The sequence below is a fragment of the Rhinolophus sinicus genome, linkage group LG01, assembly GCF_036562045.2.
Source record: "Rhinolophus sinicus isolate RSC01 linkage group LG01, ASM3656204v1, whole genome shotgun sequence".
Classification (NCBI taxonomy): Eukaryota; Metazoa; Chordata; class Mammalia; order Chiroptera; family Rhinolophidae; genus Rhinolophus; species Rhinolophus sinicus.
In genome coordinates, this window is record NC_133751.1 from 28804289 (window position 1) to 28824524 (window position 20236).

Here is a 20236-nt window from a genome sequence, read left to right on the forward strand (position 1 = left end):
AAAAATTAACATAAGACCTGGTATTATATTATATTATATTATATTATATTATATTATATTATATTATATTATACCCGGTCTTATATTATAGTAAAATAAGACTGGGTCTTATATTAATTTTTTTTTAAGATTTTATTGGGGAAGAGGAACAGGACTTTATTGGGGAACAGTGTGTACTTCCAGGCCTCTTTTCCAAGTCAAGTTGTTGTCCTTTCAGTCTTAGTTGTGGAGGGCGCAGCTCAGCTCCAGGTCCAGTTGCCGTTGCTAGTTGCAGGGCCATCCCTTGTGGGAGTCGAACCGGCAACCTTGTGGTTGAGAGGATGTGGTCCAACCAACTGAGCCATCTGGGAGCTCAGCGGCAGGTCCGCTAAGGTGCCGTGTTCAATCTTAGTTGCAGGGGCGCTGCCCACCATCCCTTGCGGGACTCAAGGAGTTGAACTGGCAGCCTTGTGGTTGAGAGCCCACTGGCCCATGTGGGAAGCGAACCAGCAGCCTTCAGAGTTAGGAGCATGGAGCTACAACTGCCTGCGCCACCAGGCCAGCCCCTTATATTAATTTTTGCTCCAAAAGACACATTAGAGCTGATTGTCTGTCTAGGTCTTATTTTTGGGGAAACACGGTAGATCCCTTCCAGCCTTTTGAATTTCAACCCCCTCTCTCTGGGCTTGATCTGTTGCAGTTGCTGCCTAAACCATTGTCTGTCTTCTGGAATCTCATCATTTACCTGCCTTATGTTGGGTCCCGGCCTTCCCTCTACTACACAGCCAGTCTGGCCTTGCCTAACCCCTGGGCCTTGCCAGCTGCTCTGCCCACCCCCACGCCTATAGTAACCCCATACTAGTCCTCTGCCCCGAGCACACGCCGCGTGGGAAGCCAGCAAGCTGTTTTGCGTGAGTCCCTGTGCTGAGCTGAGAGGGATGCTTTTGCAAGCTTCTGCTCTGATTGTCTGGGCTAAGCAGAAAGGTTAAGGTCATTTTCAGAATATTTCTGCTCTAAAATATATAACAACAGTCATGTTTCAGTATGAGCTCTGAAATTTGTCATCTTGGTAAGAGCTGAGCACTTGCTAAGTGCCAACTAACTACTTTGTTAATGCTTCCCATGGATTATTGTATTTAATCCTCTCAATGACCATTTGAAGGAGGTCCCATTATTATCTTCGTTTTACAGATGATGAAAATGAGACTCACAGAACTAGCTTGCTCTGGGTTACACCTCCAGCTGGAGCCCGCATGCTTCACTAGTCTACCGCACTCTGCCACTTGAGAATAAGGCTGCAGTTAGACATGGCCAAGCAGTGCGAGAGACAGTCAGGGCATGGGCTTCTAAGACTGTTTTACAATTTAATAGTTATAAACAGTGAACGAAATAATTGAAAAGGGAATCTTCACTTGATTTTATAAATTGCCTAATTCAGTGCTCTCTGATTAAAACCTCAAACCTCAGCTGCTTAATGCCAAATTAAAGAGCAATAGGAGGGAAGATAATATTAAGTTATGTTAGCAATTTGCATATTAAATACCCTTATACCACCATGTATCATATGGTAACAGAAAAATTTGTTTTAGAAGTAGCAATTTTGAATAGCAGCTGTTATTAGGAAATGGAGCTTATGGGTATCAAAGTATCAAAGTGAGAAAAAGGAATAACTTTTTTAACTGTAAAAATATTAGTTATTGCATGGAGGACAACAGTGAAAAATGCTTTGAATATTTTTTATTAATTAATTGCATATGACCAAATATTTATTCTTTTAGTCCCTAGTTCTGAGAAATCTGTACTTTGTCTCATAGGATATCATAGAAAGAAATTATAGAGTGGTACATTCTAAACAAGATTGATAAACTTTTCACAAATCACTAGCATACTCCTGTGGATAAATCCAGAAAAATCTTTGAATCATTTGGAGACATTCTCAGTCCCATTTGGTTCCCCATATTATAATGGTTTGGTCTGTAGAGAGCAGTGTGGCTCACAGAATAAGACCCTGGCTTGGTAAGATTATCTGACCTAACATAGCATCTCTGCTACTAGTTTTCTGAGTCTAAGACATAACACTTGAGAAGTCACTCTCTCTCTGCAAACTGGAAATAACACCCACCTCAGAGATGGATTAGTATCGCTGTGAAGATTAAATGGCAGGACATATGTAAAACACAGCATCGAGCCTGCGACCCTGAAGCTTCTCAATATGTTAGTCTATTCTGAATCTGCTCTTGAAAACACTCCACATGTTCAAAATATTGTGGAAAACTAGTGAAGAGCAGAGGTGGAACTTTTAACTTGATTCCCATTGGGGACCTGGGGGTGGGGGAGAGAGGTGCACAGGGCCTATTTCTGATTCACCAAATGAATTCATGAGAATCAAATTGTGTCCTATTATAGCATCTATTCATGTAATGTATATTCAGAATGTGTGTGTGTGTGTGTATGTGTGTGTGTAGTCAGATTGAAGCTGTCCATCACAGAAATAATACATTCAACATTTATTTTAGTGTTGCTCCTTTTGAAACTAATTTTCAAGATCCAAAGGTAAAACTAGGTCCTTTTTCCTCTAAATGAGTAGGCCTCTTCTGAGAGACCACACCCACATACATAGTAAAAGTGAGCCTAGTTCATTCTCCTCCCTTCAGACCTGAGGAAAAAGAAATGGGAGCATCTGTAGCACACTGAGGAGAACAGAGTTACTTGGCCTCACCTCTCAGGCAAGTCAGTGCAGAAAGCACCATTCCAGTAGCAGCAGAGCCATTCTAGGCCGGCGTCACTCCTGGTCTGGAAGAATTACAGTTCTGAGCAGGTTCGAGAGCAGTGGTCTGGGCCAGCTGAAGACCCCGTTACCTTGGTTGTCCTGGGGAGAAGGCTGCGGAGCTTTCGTATTCATGTGGTTGCTTGAGTGGTCCTGGCTTTTAGCAAGAGTAGATGGGTACCCAGCAAGGGGGTCCAGACCAAACCTTCGCGCGTGTACTACCAAAAACCAGTACTGCTCCTGTCTGCCAAACGTGGCTTGTGCACCTACATTCAAACAGCATTACCTTCAAGTTTGATTGCCCTTTGTGAGATTTACAACCTCCAGGCTTTGAATACATCAGGAAAAAATCTAGTGACTAAAGGGAGAAAGTCTTCTTACAAAGTTGCACGTGTTTTTTTTTGGAGACGGGGAACTCAGACTCTAAAACAGGATTTCCTGGAACCCCTTCCAATACATTCTTGAGAGCCATAAAATTATAGAGAAGGTAAGCCTCGTGCTACTTAATAATTTAATAGCCTCGGTTTTCCAGGTCAGAGACAAGATGTAGTGTGATGCTCAGCTATTGTTATAAATTTAGGTCCCATGCATTCTAATGGTTCAGCATCCAAACTCTCAGACCCCCAAATAGCGCAAATTCTTTGTCTGTCTGTCTTAAATTTCGGTTCAGAGAAGTAGTACAGAATCATATGCAAAAAGAGAAGACTTCTAGATATTTACATAGACGTAGATATATTTCTGTTTTCTTCAAACCAGGGTCTTACAGAACAAATGTTTTCTTTTCAAAAGTTTTAAAAATTATGTCACATAACATATAATCATATATTACAATTTGAATGAATATGTTTTTGTATAACAATGTCTTTATGTCACAAACATTCTCATTTTCATGTCTTTGAATATGAATGATAGTACAGATTCCTTTTCCCAAGTTATCCTTTTAACTTAATGATTGGAGGACATTTTCCTTGATAGGTTTAAAAATGAGCATGTTGTTTTGGTTTGAGGATTTAAAAAAAAAAAGGATTGCTAACATTGAACGTTTCCTGGGTTCAGAATAATACACAAAATTGACAATTTGCTATTTGATAACTGACTCATTCATCCACAGTAATATAATAAATCCTCCTTAGCGGACTCAACATTATTAACCTACGAGTTTAGATGCAAAAACCTAGGCATTAAGTGCCTCACTTTTGATAAAGAGAACTGAGACAGAACTTGTTCTCTTTGCAGTTTATCTCAAGTCCAGTCTCAGCATTTGTCCTCACATAACTCCTGTGTTTATTCTACAGCTTAGAGGAGACAAAGTATCGAATCCTTCATTTAGATCCAGAGTGCACCCTCTGTTACAAAATCCAGTTTCATTATTACAAATCAGCATTTCACTCATTAGATGAATATAAAAGATGCTTTAAGGTCCAGGGAGAAATTGGATGTGGTAGAACTGAAGGGAAGTCTACTATCATATTTCCTTTTTCTGGAAAACTCATTGGCCTAAGGTTGTTTTGGACTTTCTTTTTTAAATAAGACGTCTTAGGTGGGAGGTGTTTATTCACAACCCTGGATTAGGTCTATATCTTTTGTTCACTCATCCAACAAGTGTCTGAGTGCCTACTGTGTGCCGAGCCTTTGCCAAGCACTAGAGATATAATGACCATCCAAATGCACACAACTTCTGCCCTTGCAGAATTTACACAATTCCTCAGTTATGGTTGGAAATTCTTGTAACAAATGCACTAATAACTTATAAAAGATACACAATAACATTTCACTAATTAGTTTTATAGAAGGTTAGGTATTAACAAAAATCTCACTGCTGAAACATCTTCTAGAGCAGAATTTCCCAGAATGTGATAGTTGAAATATTAGTCTCACAGGATATTGATAGGTGGTGATTGGGGGACGGGGGACATCAACCAACTTCTTTACTTCAGGACTTCTTAGAGCCTTTTAAGCTAATACACATTTCAATTTGCAGGAGGGGTGTTACTTTTTCATGTTTTTCAAATTTCTTTGGCCATGAAACCCATTAAGAGTCATATTTTATTGAACCATTGATCCATGGAACACTTTGGGAAATATTCTAGAGCTAGTAGCTGTTGAAGAAAAATTCCAAGAGCTTGTGTTTCTAAGTGGTTCAATAATAAAATGAGTTTGAGTTGAACAGTGCGTTTTGAAAACTTCCAGTGAAATTTTACACGTGACATCTCCATTGTATAGGTCTCTGTCAGAGAGCTGTATTATACAGACGCAAATTTTAGTAAGTTGGTTCACATATAAAACTTGTTCCATTAACTGGTTACAGGGTTTAAATAAAAAGACCAAGTCTAGTCCACAATATAACAGTGTTGGAAGATGGGGTTTTAGGGAGTCAATAAATAACTTCTTTCTCTCCTCTGATTTAGGAACTTATTTTCAAAGGCAAGAAGTTTAGGCAGAGGGATGTTGTTGTCAAAGCTGGATTTGAAGGTATAACTCTTACTGGTGACACCACTTGGCTTCCTGCTACTGAACTTTGGATTTAGGGAAACCTACCAACCACAGGAAGCGCTGGAAACTGCCATCCTTACCCACAAACCTTGTGCAGGGAGGTGGGTCCCATAGAAAAATCGAGGTAGAATGATCCGGGGCTACCCAGTTTCTTTGCCTAATCCTCCAATCAGGGTAACTTCTTCCACCTTCGTGGGGAGGATTAAAGGATGGAAATCAGAAACTGGGAGTATTTAGGAAAGTGCTTTCTCATGAAAATTGAAGGAGATGGGAAGAAGGGAGTTCCCTTATTACGTGCTTCATGTAGCAACAACTGGCCTTTTATCATGACAAATATCATAAACATTTTTTACTTATTTCGATTTTTATATGATTGTATACATTGTAATATGTTAATTTTCAGTGTTTTCCAAATAAGAATTATTTTTGGAACTTAAAAAAAATACTGATTCCAGAACCACAGTGGATCTATTGAATCAGAATTATCTAGAAAGAGGCCTGGGGTTCTGCATTTTTAAAATGCCCTAGGTAATCCTTATCATCATTAAAGTGTAAAAAAACTGAGTTATAGAAATTGGAAAAAAAAAAAAAAAAGATCAGTTTTATTTAGGAAACTTCCATGATCAGAATATCCGGGTGATCAATATTTTTTCCAATTTTCATTTTGATGTTTTAGCATTGCATTCATATACATTTAGGATGGACTGAAGCCAATTTATCATGATCTAATTCCAAAACAATCACCATTGTTTTAACAGAATTTGCCCAGTAGCACTGGTTGTGTTGAAATTCTGTTTTCTCTTCTTTCGATTTATGATTCTTTCTCAAAAATATTAGAGTACTATGCTCCTCAAGGGAGGGTTCTATTGTTTGATCCATTTCAGTTTTTATTAAAAAAGGGCTACATTCAATGAGCACTGATTAGTTTCAAGTTATTCTTTACTTTGTGAGGATTGTTTAATTGGCATGAAAGGGGATTAGATAAGTTAACTATTAGCTGACAAGAGTGTCAGCTATGACTGAAAATCCTAAATTATGATGTATGATACATAGTTGAGAAGGATAAAAGAAATATGTTATATAGAATGAAAATGGGCATTTCTCCTTAGTGCATTCTTTAAAATGCTATTTGTTACCAGTTATATGTACAGATTAGTTACATTATAGTTAACATTTTAATTGTTACTTTATTCAGAGCTGGAAACATCTAAAAATAATGAGTTAAAGAAAGTTTCCTACCAACATTTGAAAACATACTCAATTTTTTTCAGAGATCGTGTTAGTAAGATGCTTTTATGTCTATAAAACACTTTAAAAATTCCATTAAATAAAATGTTGTTAGGAGTTGAAGACAGTTGCCTTTATTTTGTTTTTCAATCTTCATGGATTGATTGATTTTTCAAAGAATAATTTTTTTTTAACTTACTAAAATTCTGACAGATATTTTAGAAGTAGGTTCTATGTCTCTACATTTCCTCTAGCTCCTGTAACAGCTCCATGAGGGGAAACCTTGTCTTCATTATGTTCACCATGAGTTAATTATAATTATTCCTTTTCTAAAGCAGCACCAGAAGCTGATCTTAAGTTTGAGACAGAGACTCTGCTTCACATGTGAGCAGTACATTGATTTTCTCTTCATTGCATCGATAGGGTTAAGTATATAATAGAAGGCCACACTATTTAATGCAAGTAGATTTTCAAGAAAATCATTATGCCAAACAGTTACTCGAAGGACTTTATCTACATACAGCAGCACCTGTGACCTGCTTTAGAGATGACATCATTGGATGTCATGTGGCTCTTTCTACGTTTCAGCCTCAGAAAGAGGTAATCTGTGAAAGCTACACGAGCCTGATTTGTGCTGTGATAATCTTCAGCAGACAGAGCTGGGGCTGGCGTGAGACATTCCTAGTGTGTGCGGTGCCTTGCAGAATTCTGAGCTTTATTTCATTTCATTTTTTTGTTTTTATCAAAAAGTAGATGTAATGATAGAATGAAGTGAATTGGCTGTTTTGGACTCATGGGAGCTTGTTTTCTGCCATAAGATCAAGAACTTTTCTGGAATCCTCTGTCTTCTGAATAGACTTGTATTCTATGTGTGTGTTTTCAGTTTGAAGAACAGTGACAAAAGTCAGCAAACTTCATCTCCCAAAGAGCTCTCTCTCTTTTTTGTCAATACTTGATGATTTCTGCTCCAAAATCTTATTTGAGCTGCCTGGGCATCGTGGTTGGAAACTGAACGTCAAAGCATCTCCTTTGTAATACGTGTTACAGAAATTCTTTACTTGCTAACGCAGGCAGCCTTTTATGGATTTCTTTCAAAGCCAGTTCAAATAAACAACTCTTTTCGCTCAAATGGGCAAAAGTAACTCTTCAGCACCATGGAGAGGTCTGGACAGCTTGAGAGGACGCGGGACTGTGACCAGGGCAAGCAATCTGACAGAGTAAGTTTTACAAACTACCGTCATCTATTTTAGGTGTATCATGTTTTCACATATGGAGAAAGGAAACTCCAAAGTCTCTCTAAGTGAGCTAGGCTAAATTTAAGTTATAAAAAGTGATGGCCTTCATTACATTTTAAATTAAGGATTAGCTATTTAAAATATATTAGGAAGTGTTAATATATTAATTTGAAAAATCACTTTCTCATTGTATAACTTGGTATGTGAATGTTTGGTGCTTTGAATTTTGAGAATGTGACTATTTCTTTTAATTCACCACAAAGTAATTGCATTGTAGTTGGACAAAACAATTACTTTGGAAATAGCATTTTTATATACACATTATATAGTTCCAAATGTACAGGTTGTTTGTTGCCCTTTGTAAACAGAAGGCTCGCTTTGGAAAGTAGTTTCTGATTTGTGCTCATTTGGAAGGATAGTTTTAAACTTTTTAGTTGCAGATCATACTTTCAGTTACCAAAGGAGCAAATGTCTAGGTATTCTAATGTAGGAACACATAGGGACTATTTAATGACTTATTAAAATTTAAATTTACTGGTATAAAATATATAAAAAGCCTATAGTAAATGGGAAGGACAGATGCTTTTATAAAATAATTAGACATGAGCTACTGAAGGAGCACTTTTAGGCATCACTGGAAATATTTAGTTAATTTCAAAGTAGTCCAATTTAACTGTTCAAACCAGAAATTTAAAAAATGGTTTATTCAGAAGCCTAACGCTCTCCTTAAAACTGGAAAAGGTGTAATTCTGTAATACTATGATAGACAGTACTTTGAATTGCTATCAAGAATGACCCTAATAAATATTTTGATTAACTATTCAAATTTGTCTAAGAGAATATAGTGTCATAAAAAAGTAATTTAACAAATAATTACGTTTTCTCGGGCCAGTTGTGAGGTTTGGAACATTTATTTATGTTGAACCATTTATTTTAAAGTCTAATACAACTATCTTTTTATATTATTGCAATATGGAATTTATGTCCCTCAATAGCTCTCCTCATATGTTAAAATCAGTAGTAAATGCAATTTACTCAGCTAAACCCCTAATTCACATATAATTCTTTCTATTATAGATTATTTCCAAGCAAATTTAATGTTGCCTTTTAACTCTTCAGTAACTTGTCATTTGATTTGGGGGTAAATTTTGACAGTGTATGAAGTGCAAAATTTTGGAGGATGTGACTTAATTTTATATTAAGGAGATCTTGACATACATTTTTGTCAGCTTTGTTTAGTAGATCCACTAAGATTTCTTTAATTGATGTCAGTATTTAAAAGAACTCAGGTGTTGTTTGTTTGTTTGTTTTTTAAAGTGAAAGGTAGATTCGTGATACCAGTTCTTTTAGTTTCATTTTCCCAAATTTTATAATTATGCTTATATTTTTACAGATAAATAATGCTTTTCATATAGTGTTGAGTGCACTTCTGTGATTTTAAAACGTTGTTTCTTTATGATAAACTGTATCCCTTCCCTGCTGGTGGTGGACTTTGGATAAATCATTCTTGTTGGGTAGCCTGTAACATTCTAATTCAGAGGATGTGAAGCTCATGTCATGCGATGCATCTGCTTTATGTTCTGAAATCGGGGCAAATATACCTGATTCAGAAATTTATTCTCTAGCAATCTTTATCTCTGTCACTGTCTCTCAAAGACATGATTCACTTATGATGTTGTCAGAAGTGTAACATTTTATATTTCTTGCTGTTTTACACACATTTTAGTGATGTATTTATAACAGCAATCTAACATAACATTTTGTAGTGGAGATATGATTGTCTATGTATTTATTTAACCAAAAATTATTGCTTATGACAAACCACCAACATGTTTTGGCTTCTGCTTTGATAGCCTTTTAATCATCGTTGAAATAGCATAAGTCATCTGAACAATAGAAAAATGTCCAGAGCTATTTAGACTGTGAACCTTTCACATTTCTTTCTTTCTTTCTTTCTTTCTTTTTTCTCTATAACATTCTGTTGGTAGCAGATGTTTGTGAACAATCTTAAATTTAGTTGAGTGACATTTTGCTTTTCTTGCCAATGTAAAAATATGCTCATGGATCTCTTTCTATCACTCTCTTTTTTTTTTTTTTTTTTTTTTTTTTGTAGTCCACACACTGTAGCAAAGGCTTTATAACCTTTGGTTGTAAAGGATTTAAGGGCATATTTTCTCAGTGAAAACCGCCCTACTTTGCATGGTAGCTGAACATAGAGGTTGCTGATTGGCAAGTGTTATTCTTGCTGATTCCACCTTTCTGGGCACTAAGAAAGATACATTTGTTTTGGGAGTTTTTCTAAGGTACTCACAGACTCATTTCTGTTGCATTGGCCTCCATCACAGCTTCCTACCACAAGCAGCTCTTGTAGCTCCAGTCCCAACAGGACCAGTTTCAGCAGAGGAGAGACTGAAAGTGGAATGTGCTGCAGGAAGGTCCCAAAGGGTAGCTTCTTACGGGGAAGTGGGGATTCTTGAGATCATTTCAATGAAGCAGGGCCCCGATTGATGTGGATTCTAGGCTTGTTTCAGTGTTTCTAGCATTATGGGCAGGGCTCAGATGACCTCAGGTGCCTGAGGCAAGTTCTGTAGTTTCTTAGAGAATCCCCCTGCATCTATACATCTACATAAAGATTTCCATCAAGTGATTTTTGTCTTCAGTTATCATGTTTCGTTGTTAGTGTTTCTTTCCTATCCCAAGTTATACTTACAAGGGACATTCCTACTTCATAGTACATGTTGGGCCTACGTAGATAGGACCTAATTGATTTGAGATTTATGTTAAATATTGCTAGAATCTTTGGAGTAATCCAGATTGTTTCAGAGAACTGCAAAGCGCTTCGAGACTTCCCCAGGAAGATCTCCAGATAGCTGGAAGACCAGAAATACTCTCCAAAGAAAAATAAGTCTGGATACCATGCTTTTCTCATTTTAACTAGTCTTTCAAATGCCAGTTCCTCTGAATGGGTCTGGCTCCCTCCCATAAGTCAGCTCAAGCTGGAGCATATAAAATGCAAGCAACACACCCAGGCAAGCAGTCATGGGGATGAATTCAAGCCATTTCCATTTTGCCTCAGTTACCCTGTGCTCCTCATCCTCATCTTACTTGGCTCTTTGACACCATCTCATCTGCACTTCTGCACTTGACACACTACGTTATACAGCACCAGACTCCATTAATAAGACCCGTTTTGATGAAAACACATTTTGAATTTAACATTCTGCAGTGATCTCGGTAGCACGTTTCTCCAGGATACTGTTCTCTTGCTTGCTCTCTGACTCTGTGCACCACAATGGTAGGAAAGAAGCAGCTCTCCACCTGGGGTTCCATTTGGGGTGCATTGGAACCGATGGGCAAATCTGTGTGGGGCAGATCATGGTGTTGGCATAGAAAGCAGGTCCTCTGACTGTCCATGAGTTAGTAGGTGTCACTATCTTTTAAGAACTGGTCAAAAGCAGACTTAGCCTAATGAGAATAGATAGAAAAGAATGTCGATCTTCAATGCCTTGGAGCAAGCCATACAAATTTACCCATATTTAACTTTTGTTGGGATTACTAGGAAGGAAATACAGGCATTGTATCTGGACTTGATGATTAGGAAGAGTTTTTCTGATATCTCTGTGGGAAAGATAAAGAACTGTGGATGGAATAATCATACAAATTGGTACATTTTCGACTGGTAAACTAGCCTTACCAAATTCGTGTTAACTAATGAATCAGAGCTAGGTAGGTCTCTGTGGTGTGTAATAGGTGTCTGGTATAAGCATTATTTTTATCAATGATCTTAACTATAATCTTTTTCCTACCTCTCATGGAATAGTTGAGGAAATTTCATTCAGGAGAGGAGAAACAACTTGCCTAAGGTCAGCTAGCTAGCTGGTCAGCTGCAAAGGTGGAGTTGGAAACCAGATTTTTCTGACTCTTGGACAAGGGAATTTCTATTGGGATATGTGATCACCAAGGGATCTCAACGCTGAGCAATCAGTGGAAGTTTTATGGAGAACTTTTCAAGTTTAAAATAAGAACAACTTTTTATACTTTGGAGCTGTCATTCAATGGTGTAGGTGTTTTCATAAAGCAGTGAGCTTGTCGTCACCAGAGGTATGCATGCAGACTGAACAGGTCATGTCAGAGACGCTGTAGAAGGGGAGTGTATATTGAGCGAGTGTGTATGTGTGTGTGTGTTTACTGGTTGGACCAGATGATCTCTAAGGTCTCTTGCAACTTGAACATGAGAGGAAACATTAGTACAATGTTGTCTCATTAAAAAGGAAAAAAAGAATAATTTCTTTATCCAACAAACATTTATTAGGTACATACTCAAGGCACTGTGTGATTCTAAGAACTGATATGATTACCCAAGTCTGACTAACCCCTCTGAAAAACTACCCATTTGAGAAGGAGTAAGAAAAGGGGAGATTGGGAGGGGGGGACCCAGGAGGGAGAGTAAAATGCATCACTTGGATCTATTTGAGAAGGAAAACTAGGTTAAAGGGGGAAAAAGCAGAACCACAGTTATAATTTATCTTTTCATTATCTCTAGCATGGAGATACCTCAACGCATGAAACAGAAACGAAAATTTGTTACTCTCTAATAAATTCTCAGTTCTGTTCAGGATTGTCAGATAGCTAAAGGGCTTTTATGCCTGCATCCTTTCAACCTGTGTAGCTGTAGCTGCATAATCTACCCTCAGAGATTCTATTCCAACTCTCATCTGTCCTTTTCATAACTGGGAAAAATTCTGAGGCTGTAGGACATCAATTGAAGGGTTCAACATCCAGTCAGCCTTACTTCTGGCCCTGCTCTGACTTTGAATCTTTCCTTGATTAACTAGGTTTGTATTACACGGTATATGTAGGCTTTGCTGTAAGAAATAGATCCCCAAAAGTAGAATAGCTCAAACAAAACGAGTTTATTTCTTGGTTAGGTGTCAGCACTAGACCAGTGAGCAGATCGGGGGCAGGGGGGAGGTGACCCTCCTTCATACAGTCATTCGGAGAACCCAGGATGGTTTGGGCTTTGCCATCTTCCACGTATGCCTTCCAACGCCACCCTAGAGTGAAAACCTAAAGGAAACCAGAAAGGGAAAAAGAAACATAGCAGCACACATAGGTTTTGATGGGCCAAACACATCACTTAGTTCACATTCTTACTAAACACAGTCACATGCCACACTGAACTGCAAGGGAGATTGGGAAATAGAATCCTACAGGATACATAAAAATAAGACAAGAAAATGAATTTTGGATCACTTAGGACATTCTGCCATACCTGGACTTCTGTTCCACTGGGAGGAATTCTTCCACCAAGCCTACAGTTCCTGCTGTTACAAACATGGCATACACTGCCAGATCTGCTTGATGTGAACTTCTCTGCAGCCTTGGCCATTGCCTGTTTCAGTCTTCCAGGTTGCAAACTATAGAACCTGACCCTAGTTCATTTCAGCTAAAAATGAATTTATTAGAAAGATAGGAACTCTCTCATTGAAATGACAGGAAGGCTGGAGAATCAGGCTCAGAAAGCAAGGAGGTGCTAAGGGAAACTGGTTGGCCTGAACTCCGGTCAAAGGCACATGTAAGGGACATTGTTGGAGTGCTGCTGACGTCATGGGTCTTTGAATGCAATGGTGGGAAGGAGTTCTGAAATGTGCCGTGTAGCTCTCAGCCACTTCCCTCCAGATTCAGAGCCTTGAGCCAGGGCCATCCCATTGACTGGTTTGGATCATGTGTTCAGAGCCAGATGGCTAGGGTCCAGGGATGGGAAGTTACTTCTATAATGGGGGTAGAATACTGTATCTTGCAGTAACTCCTGTAACAGTGGAATCTATAAATATGGACTAGGGGCTTAGATGTAATTTAGAAAGGGAGGGAGGGAGGGAGGGAGGGAGGGAGGGAGGGAGGGAGGGAGGAAAGAAGGGAGGGAGGAAGAAAGGGAAGAAAGATCCACTGCGCCTGCTGTTGTAAGATGCCCCTTTTGCCACATTAGACCTACCAGTGACCCATGCTGACATGCCAGTTCTCAGATTCCGATTGGCCACACCCCTAGACTGTGCCTTACCGCTATGCTTAAGCTATGCCTTGTTGTCCTTCCTGGTATATGTTTTGATCACTTACACCAGGTTATTCCTGCAACGCACCCAGCATCCTGTGTGAGACTTGCTCTGACCCTTTTTGAAAGCTCCTTTTGGAGTTTTACAGGTCCTTTCCTACAACATTGTTTTGAGAACAAAATTCAGACCTGGGATCTGATGTGATAAGTCTGCACGGCCATTGCCCAGACAGTTAACCCACCTCCTGTGGGGTTTTCTCATCTATAAAATGTGTAAGTCAGTTCAATTTTGCTTAGTCTCAAGGGATGCCAAGAGGCTTAACAAGATGGTGCTTCGAGATATTTGGAACACAGGGTGGCATTATCACATTATTATTTTAACAAACTGTTCACCTGAAGGGAGAAAATAAAGAGTCGAAATTTAATGCCAGAGAGGTTTTTGGCACTTTGTCAATTCGACCTTAGCTTCGAGGGCTTTTGGAAATTTGCCTGAAAATTTTCAGTACCAAGCAGAGAAGAGCTGTGTTTTTCTGGGCTTGTGATATTTCTGTCCCCAGGGATGGCATTAAGCATTTGTGAGGGATGAACTGTGCCAGGCCCATTTTCCAGTGTCCCACCAACAAGACACAAAAAACGCAATGCACACTCTGTAAATTGCTGCCTGTACCCACATTTCACACTTGGAGCAGCACCTTTGACTAGACCAGCAGAAAAGGGGTGGGAGAGGAGTGATCCATGTATGCACGTGTGAAGGAAGCTCCCTGCCACGTGGGCACTGGGGCTGAAGCTTCTATTTGAGAGGTTGCATGGATCTTATTGAAGGTCACAGAATCTTTTTTAGACCTTTCAAAGTCATCCATAATCACAGCCCTCTTTGAAAGAGAGCTATTATGCAAATGTCACATTTGCCAACTAAACAAAGTGGGCTAATTAGAAGTAGGAAGGACAAGTATATACTTTGGAACTTCATTTTAATGATTTTGGAAGGACGAGAAAGGCAGGAAAACATGTTGGGGTCCAGGGAAGCATTTATTCATGTAATTGAAGTTTAAATCGTGTGATCCTAATTACGGTTCACACGTTCGGAAACGGTTCTAAATGGTTGAACAGAATCATTTTCAAATGCATAGGCTTCCACATATGTGCCTAAATACGTACATATGTATGTTTAAAAATAATAATATACCGTTCCTATATCAGAATAAAAGATGTTAATAAGAGCTAAAAAGTACAACTTTGAATGTGCTTACTCTTAGTAAATATGTTTTGCATCTTTGTAAAGACCGACAAATCTGAGCTTTGTCAGTGGAAGAAAGGAACTATGTGCACTTTAAAACAAATTTATCTAAAACTGTTAGGAAATGAGGCTTCTACATAAATGAAATCTACCAAAATTAGCAGGTTACCTTTGTTTTGAATCAACATATTTTGAAAGACAGTGTTTCTAAATTACATTGTAAAATGCTCATTTTATAGCAAAGCTTATTTATTTCTAATTATAATATGTATCTATGCTCATTTTAGAAAATATAGAAAAAGTTTAAAGAGTATTTCTCACCGTTAACCTAATAGGCAGAGACCACCGTTGTTAATCTTTTGGTGAATTTCCCTGGAATTATGCACAAACACTAGAGATGATATATACAGAGGGTGCCAAAAAATGTATACACATTTTAGGAAAGGAAAACTGTATTAAAATTGTAATACACAATATATACTAATAACAAAAGATGAATACAAGTCACATTTGACTTCGGCAATTACAAGAGGTGCTCAAAGCGGTTGCCATCAGCGTCCAGACACTCCTGATTATGGCGATCTACTGCTTGAGCAACGTTGACCAAATTGTCCACGTTGTTGACAAAGATGCCTCCTTTTTAGCACCCCTGGTGTGTGTGTGTGTGTGTGTGTGTGTGTGTGTATGTATGTATGTGTGTATACACATATATCATATATCATAAGTGTATATCTATATATATATCCCTTAAGAAATATTTTGAATTTTGCTTTTTAAGCTCAATGTTTTAATTTATGTCATTAAAATTCCTCATAGTCTGATAGATATATGAGCTATAATTCACTGAACATGCCACTATTGATAGCAACAGCATCAACATTGAGGGGGTTTATATAGTTTTACATTTCTCTCTCCTTACAAGAGATTACCATAAGAAGAATAAAAATTTTATAAAATTTTTTAAGAATCTCCATACATATCATCACATTTCTGGAACTGTTCTGCCAATACCATTAACTTGATAGACTGAAAGTAGCATGTGTTCTAAATCAAAAAAATTTTATTTACTGTGGTTTAACATTTTCACATGTTTTGTGGCCATTTTAATTTATTTTGTGAATTGTCTAGCTATGTATTTGCCTATTGTTTTATTGAGGTTTCATTGCTTTTTCTCAATTATTTGGATAAGCTCCTTAAAATTTTTGTATACCAGGGGTGCCAAAAATACATATGTACGTGACTTGTATTCATCTTTTGTTATTGGTGTATATTGAGTATTACAATTTTAATAGTTTTTTTCTTTCTTAAAATATGTATACATTTTTTGGCACCCTCTGTATTAATATTTTGCCTTCATATGTGTTAAAAATAGTGTCTCAATTGTATGTTTTATTAGATTTATGATATTTCAGTTTATAGAATTTTAAAGTTATTTTTATAAAATAAAATCTATTTAGTATCTCTTTTTACCTATATAATTTTCTATTTTTATGGTTCAGTTTTTAATATTTGTGTTAAGTTCATTTCAAATTTTGGCATATGGTAGGAAGAGAAGCAATAGTCTTGTTCCAAGCAGTTAACCCTTTCCCTGAGCACCATTCACCTACTAATTCTTTTTTCTCCACTGGTTTGTGACATGATGTTGATAGATGTTGTAAAAATCTATCTATTAGCATCTCTTTTTGAACTACTTTCCTGTTACATCTGTCATTTCTAGCACCTGTATTAGACCGCTTTAATTCTTACATTTTTATTATAGATTTTAATATCTGGTAGAGAAATTCTGCATTTCTTTTCATGTTTTTGGTTAGTCATACTCATTCCACGTAGACTTTAAAATTGTGTAGTCAAATTCCAAAATAATCCTTTGGTGACTTTAATTAGAATTGTACCCAAAAAGCTGATATGGTAAGAATTGACATACTTACAAATTTGTTTTTTCTATCTAGGAATATAAGGTGCTCAGGTAGGCATGGTTATAGGTATAGATATAGATATCAGGAAAGAGTTGGAATTTCATTATTTACGTTTCCTACTTTTCTTCTAAGATTATTTCTATTACAAATTGGTCTCTTCCTTTTGTCACTTCTAAGTGGTTATCACTAGACTATAGAAGGCGTTGACTTTTTGTAGGTTGATTTGTATCTCTTCATCTTTTGGAAATGACTAGTTAGTATTTCAGAGATTTTCAGTTGATTCTTTTGGAGTTTCTAAATATATAATTTTCTCATCTGCAAATACTCGTACTAATAAATGTGCCTCCTCATTTCCAATAGTCTTATTGACTAGAAAATCCAGCCCAAACACAGTAGTTGTCTTATTACCCTTACTTGATGTGATGAGTTACATTCTGGAAATTAAATATTCTTGCATTTTGATGTAATCGCTGTTTGATTTTAATGGATAATTTCTTGATGAGCTGCTTTTTATTTCTATTTTATGGCATTTTACGTTTTTACACCTCTGCTTATAAAATAAAATTCTTCTGTAGTTTGTGATGTTTTTCTCAAGTTTTGATTCCTTTCCTTATCACCACTCCATCTTTCCCATCCACATCTCATTCATCACTAAGTCTTTGTAAGTCTACCTTCAAAAATGTCTTAAATATGTAAATTTGTTTTATCATCCTTGCCAATACCCTGGCAGTCACCTCTCACTGGGTCACTACCATAACCTCCTGCATGGAGCTTCCTGCCTGCTGTTACCCAAACTCCTCACACGAAACAGCCAGTACAAACTTGCTGAAACCTAAATTACATCCCACCATCCCATCAGTGCAGTGGTACCCAACTGCACCTGAAGTGAAGTCCAAACTCTTTACCGTGAGCTATGAAGTCCTGTATGGCCTGGTCATTGTCTCTTCATATTGCGTTAGCCATATAGCCTTCTGTCCGTTCCCTGAACACACAAAGCTTTTCTCTGTGTTTGTTTTTGCCTTCGGGCCTTCAGATAGCCTATCAGTCTGTCTACAGTGTTTGTCTTCTTCCTCTTCACCGTGGCAGGCCCCCCCCCATCATGTGAGTATCGCTTAGATGGCAGCTCTGCACAGAAGTGCTCCTCAGCTACCAACAGTCTCTCGTACTACATCCTATTCTTTTTCCTGCATCTGCTTTATCACTATTCGTTATTATTTAATTAGTTTTACTTGTTTATTGTTTGTTTCCCCATTAAAGTCCTATGAGGGCAGGGACCATGTTTAATTTCATTTCATTATTTCGAATGGCTTCAGGACATAGTAATTGGACTGTCTTAAAGGACTATTATCTGAGGACATATAGACCCGCAAAGAAATCTTAAACTTCACTCATTAGAGATGTTGGTATTATTATATCAGAACTATTTATTGTTGTTAAAGGTATAGTTATTTACATAATGCAAGTAAGTCATTATTTAACTATTGGAAGGAATCAAGATTTCCAGATATGAAAAAAGAAATTCAGTAAAAAGCCAAATAAATTAAGTAAAATCCTCCATTATTAAATATAAATTGGAAATGACAATATAAACTTAAAATTTTTATTCGTTGGGGCGGCCGGATGGCTCAGTTGGTTAGAGCGTGAGCTCTGAACAACAGGGTTGCCAGTTCGATTCCCACATGGGCCAGCCGAGTAATAGTCTGTCTGGAAGAATTATAAATGAGGCAACGAGCGGGTGGTTAATGCAAAAGTATCTCAGATAAAGAGGAGGCATGTGTCTTTTCTCCCTCCTTCCTCCTTTCCTCTGTTTGTTGTCCTGGATGTCAGATTAGCTGCTGAGCTTTCTTGAAAGCCTGTTATTCTCAGGATGTCATTCAAACAATTTTGACTCAATAGTTATTGAATGACAAATAATTTTTTCTCTCTCTCTTTCTGAGGGAGGGAAATAGAATCTTCTTTCAGATAATTACTTTTTTAGAGGGAAATTAAAGTAACACAGGGGACTGCCAAAAATCAAGGGGCACAAAGATTAGAGTTAGATACATGTGTAGAAATCACGGTCAGAATCCCAGCAAGATGACCTTGGGTCCATGCTGAGTCCAAAGAGTACTCTGCAGGTGCTCTGTCTTTGGGGCTGTGTGACCATCCTTCTGGAATGGGTCACCTGGTGTTGGACAACATGGACAAGTTCTTCACCGCTCTAGGACTCAGTTTCCACATTTATACAGTGAGCAGGTTGGATTAGGTGCTCGTTAGAACCTTAGGGAAATGATGGCTACTCTGATGGCTTCATATACTAGGGAAAGTAGCCTGCTTCCCAGACCCACAAACAGTTGTTTTAGTGGCATCTGATAAATGTGGATTTGTTTATCTTACTACTAAGCAGCAGAATGTCTATTTGGTTCCAGCGCTACGTCAACAGTAAAGGACAAATACTGGTATCATCAATTTAATTTGGGGTTTTCAAGGAGCTCTCACGAGCTGGAACTGCTGAGATGCTTTAAAATATCTGCCTTTGTATGGTGAAACAACTTTGGAAATTGTAGTTTGGGAATATATAGGTATTTATTTATAGCCTACCTTTTGGCTGAGATTTGAGATGACATTTCTTTCAACAAAACTCTCAAGTGGCACACCATGATTTATAATTTTATTTGGTTATTGTCTGCATATGTTGCAGAAAGTTGAAAACTTATTCAACTCCTGCCAAAAATCTATTTACAGTTACTTTTCTGCTGCTGAGATTTCCACCTTCAATACATTTTAAAGTCTTCATACAGAAACAAGGTTGCATGTTTCAGAGAAAAAGGAAAGAAGAGAGACACCAAGTTTTTGTCTTTACGCAGAGAAGCCTGAAGTAGATTTTAAAGCCTTAAATTATAACCAAAAGTCTAGGGTGGCACTAAATCTGTTTAGTAACTGTAACTGCCCAGTCTCTATAGTTCCTGCCTGTGTCCTGCTGGTCCCTAAAAATACTCTTCCGAAGCGTCTTAGAATGGATCAGAGCCAGCCGATTCCCAGAGGGAGAAAGGTAGTTTTCTCCTCCTTATCCTACCTTATCAGAGTGTCCTTTTGCCAGCTCACCCGGATTCCGGCTTTGGAGACAGAAATGGCTTATACACTACAGCATACTTCTGTTACCCTAAATGATTCAACGTGGAAGTCACAGCCCCACATAAAAGACGTGTCCAATCAGGAAGTTTACAGCTGCCCCCAAATTGTTCTTCTCATTCAATTTAATTCCTCATTTCAAAATAACTAAGAAGATTTGCACATTTAAAAATGTCCTGAGCCCCCCTCTGCTCTCCTGCCCCCTTCTCATCCCCTTTTGGT

General features: G+C 37.8%; 1 protein-coding gene across 3 annotated transcripts in view; it reads left to right on the forward strand.

The window, feature by feature from the left end:
• The window catches only part of SCHIP1 (schwannomin interacting protein 1), a 669685-nt gene that overhangs the window by 168503 nt on the left and 480946 nt on the right, over positions 1-20236 (forward strand). The window contains exon 1 of one of the 3 annotated variants that reach the window (XM_019731977.2): positions 7103-7683. The exons of the other annotated variants lie outside the window; for them this stretch is intronic. Within the exon in view, the coding sequence (XP_019587536.2) occupies positions 7621-7683 (63 nt within the window). The 5' untranslated portion in view covers positions 7103-7620. Of the gene's footprint in view, positions 1-7102; positions 7684-20236 lie in introns of those variants that run through there. 3 annotated transcript variants of the gene reach the window in all.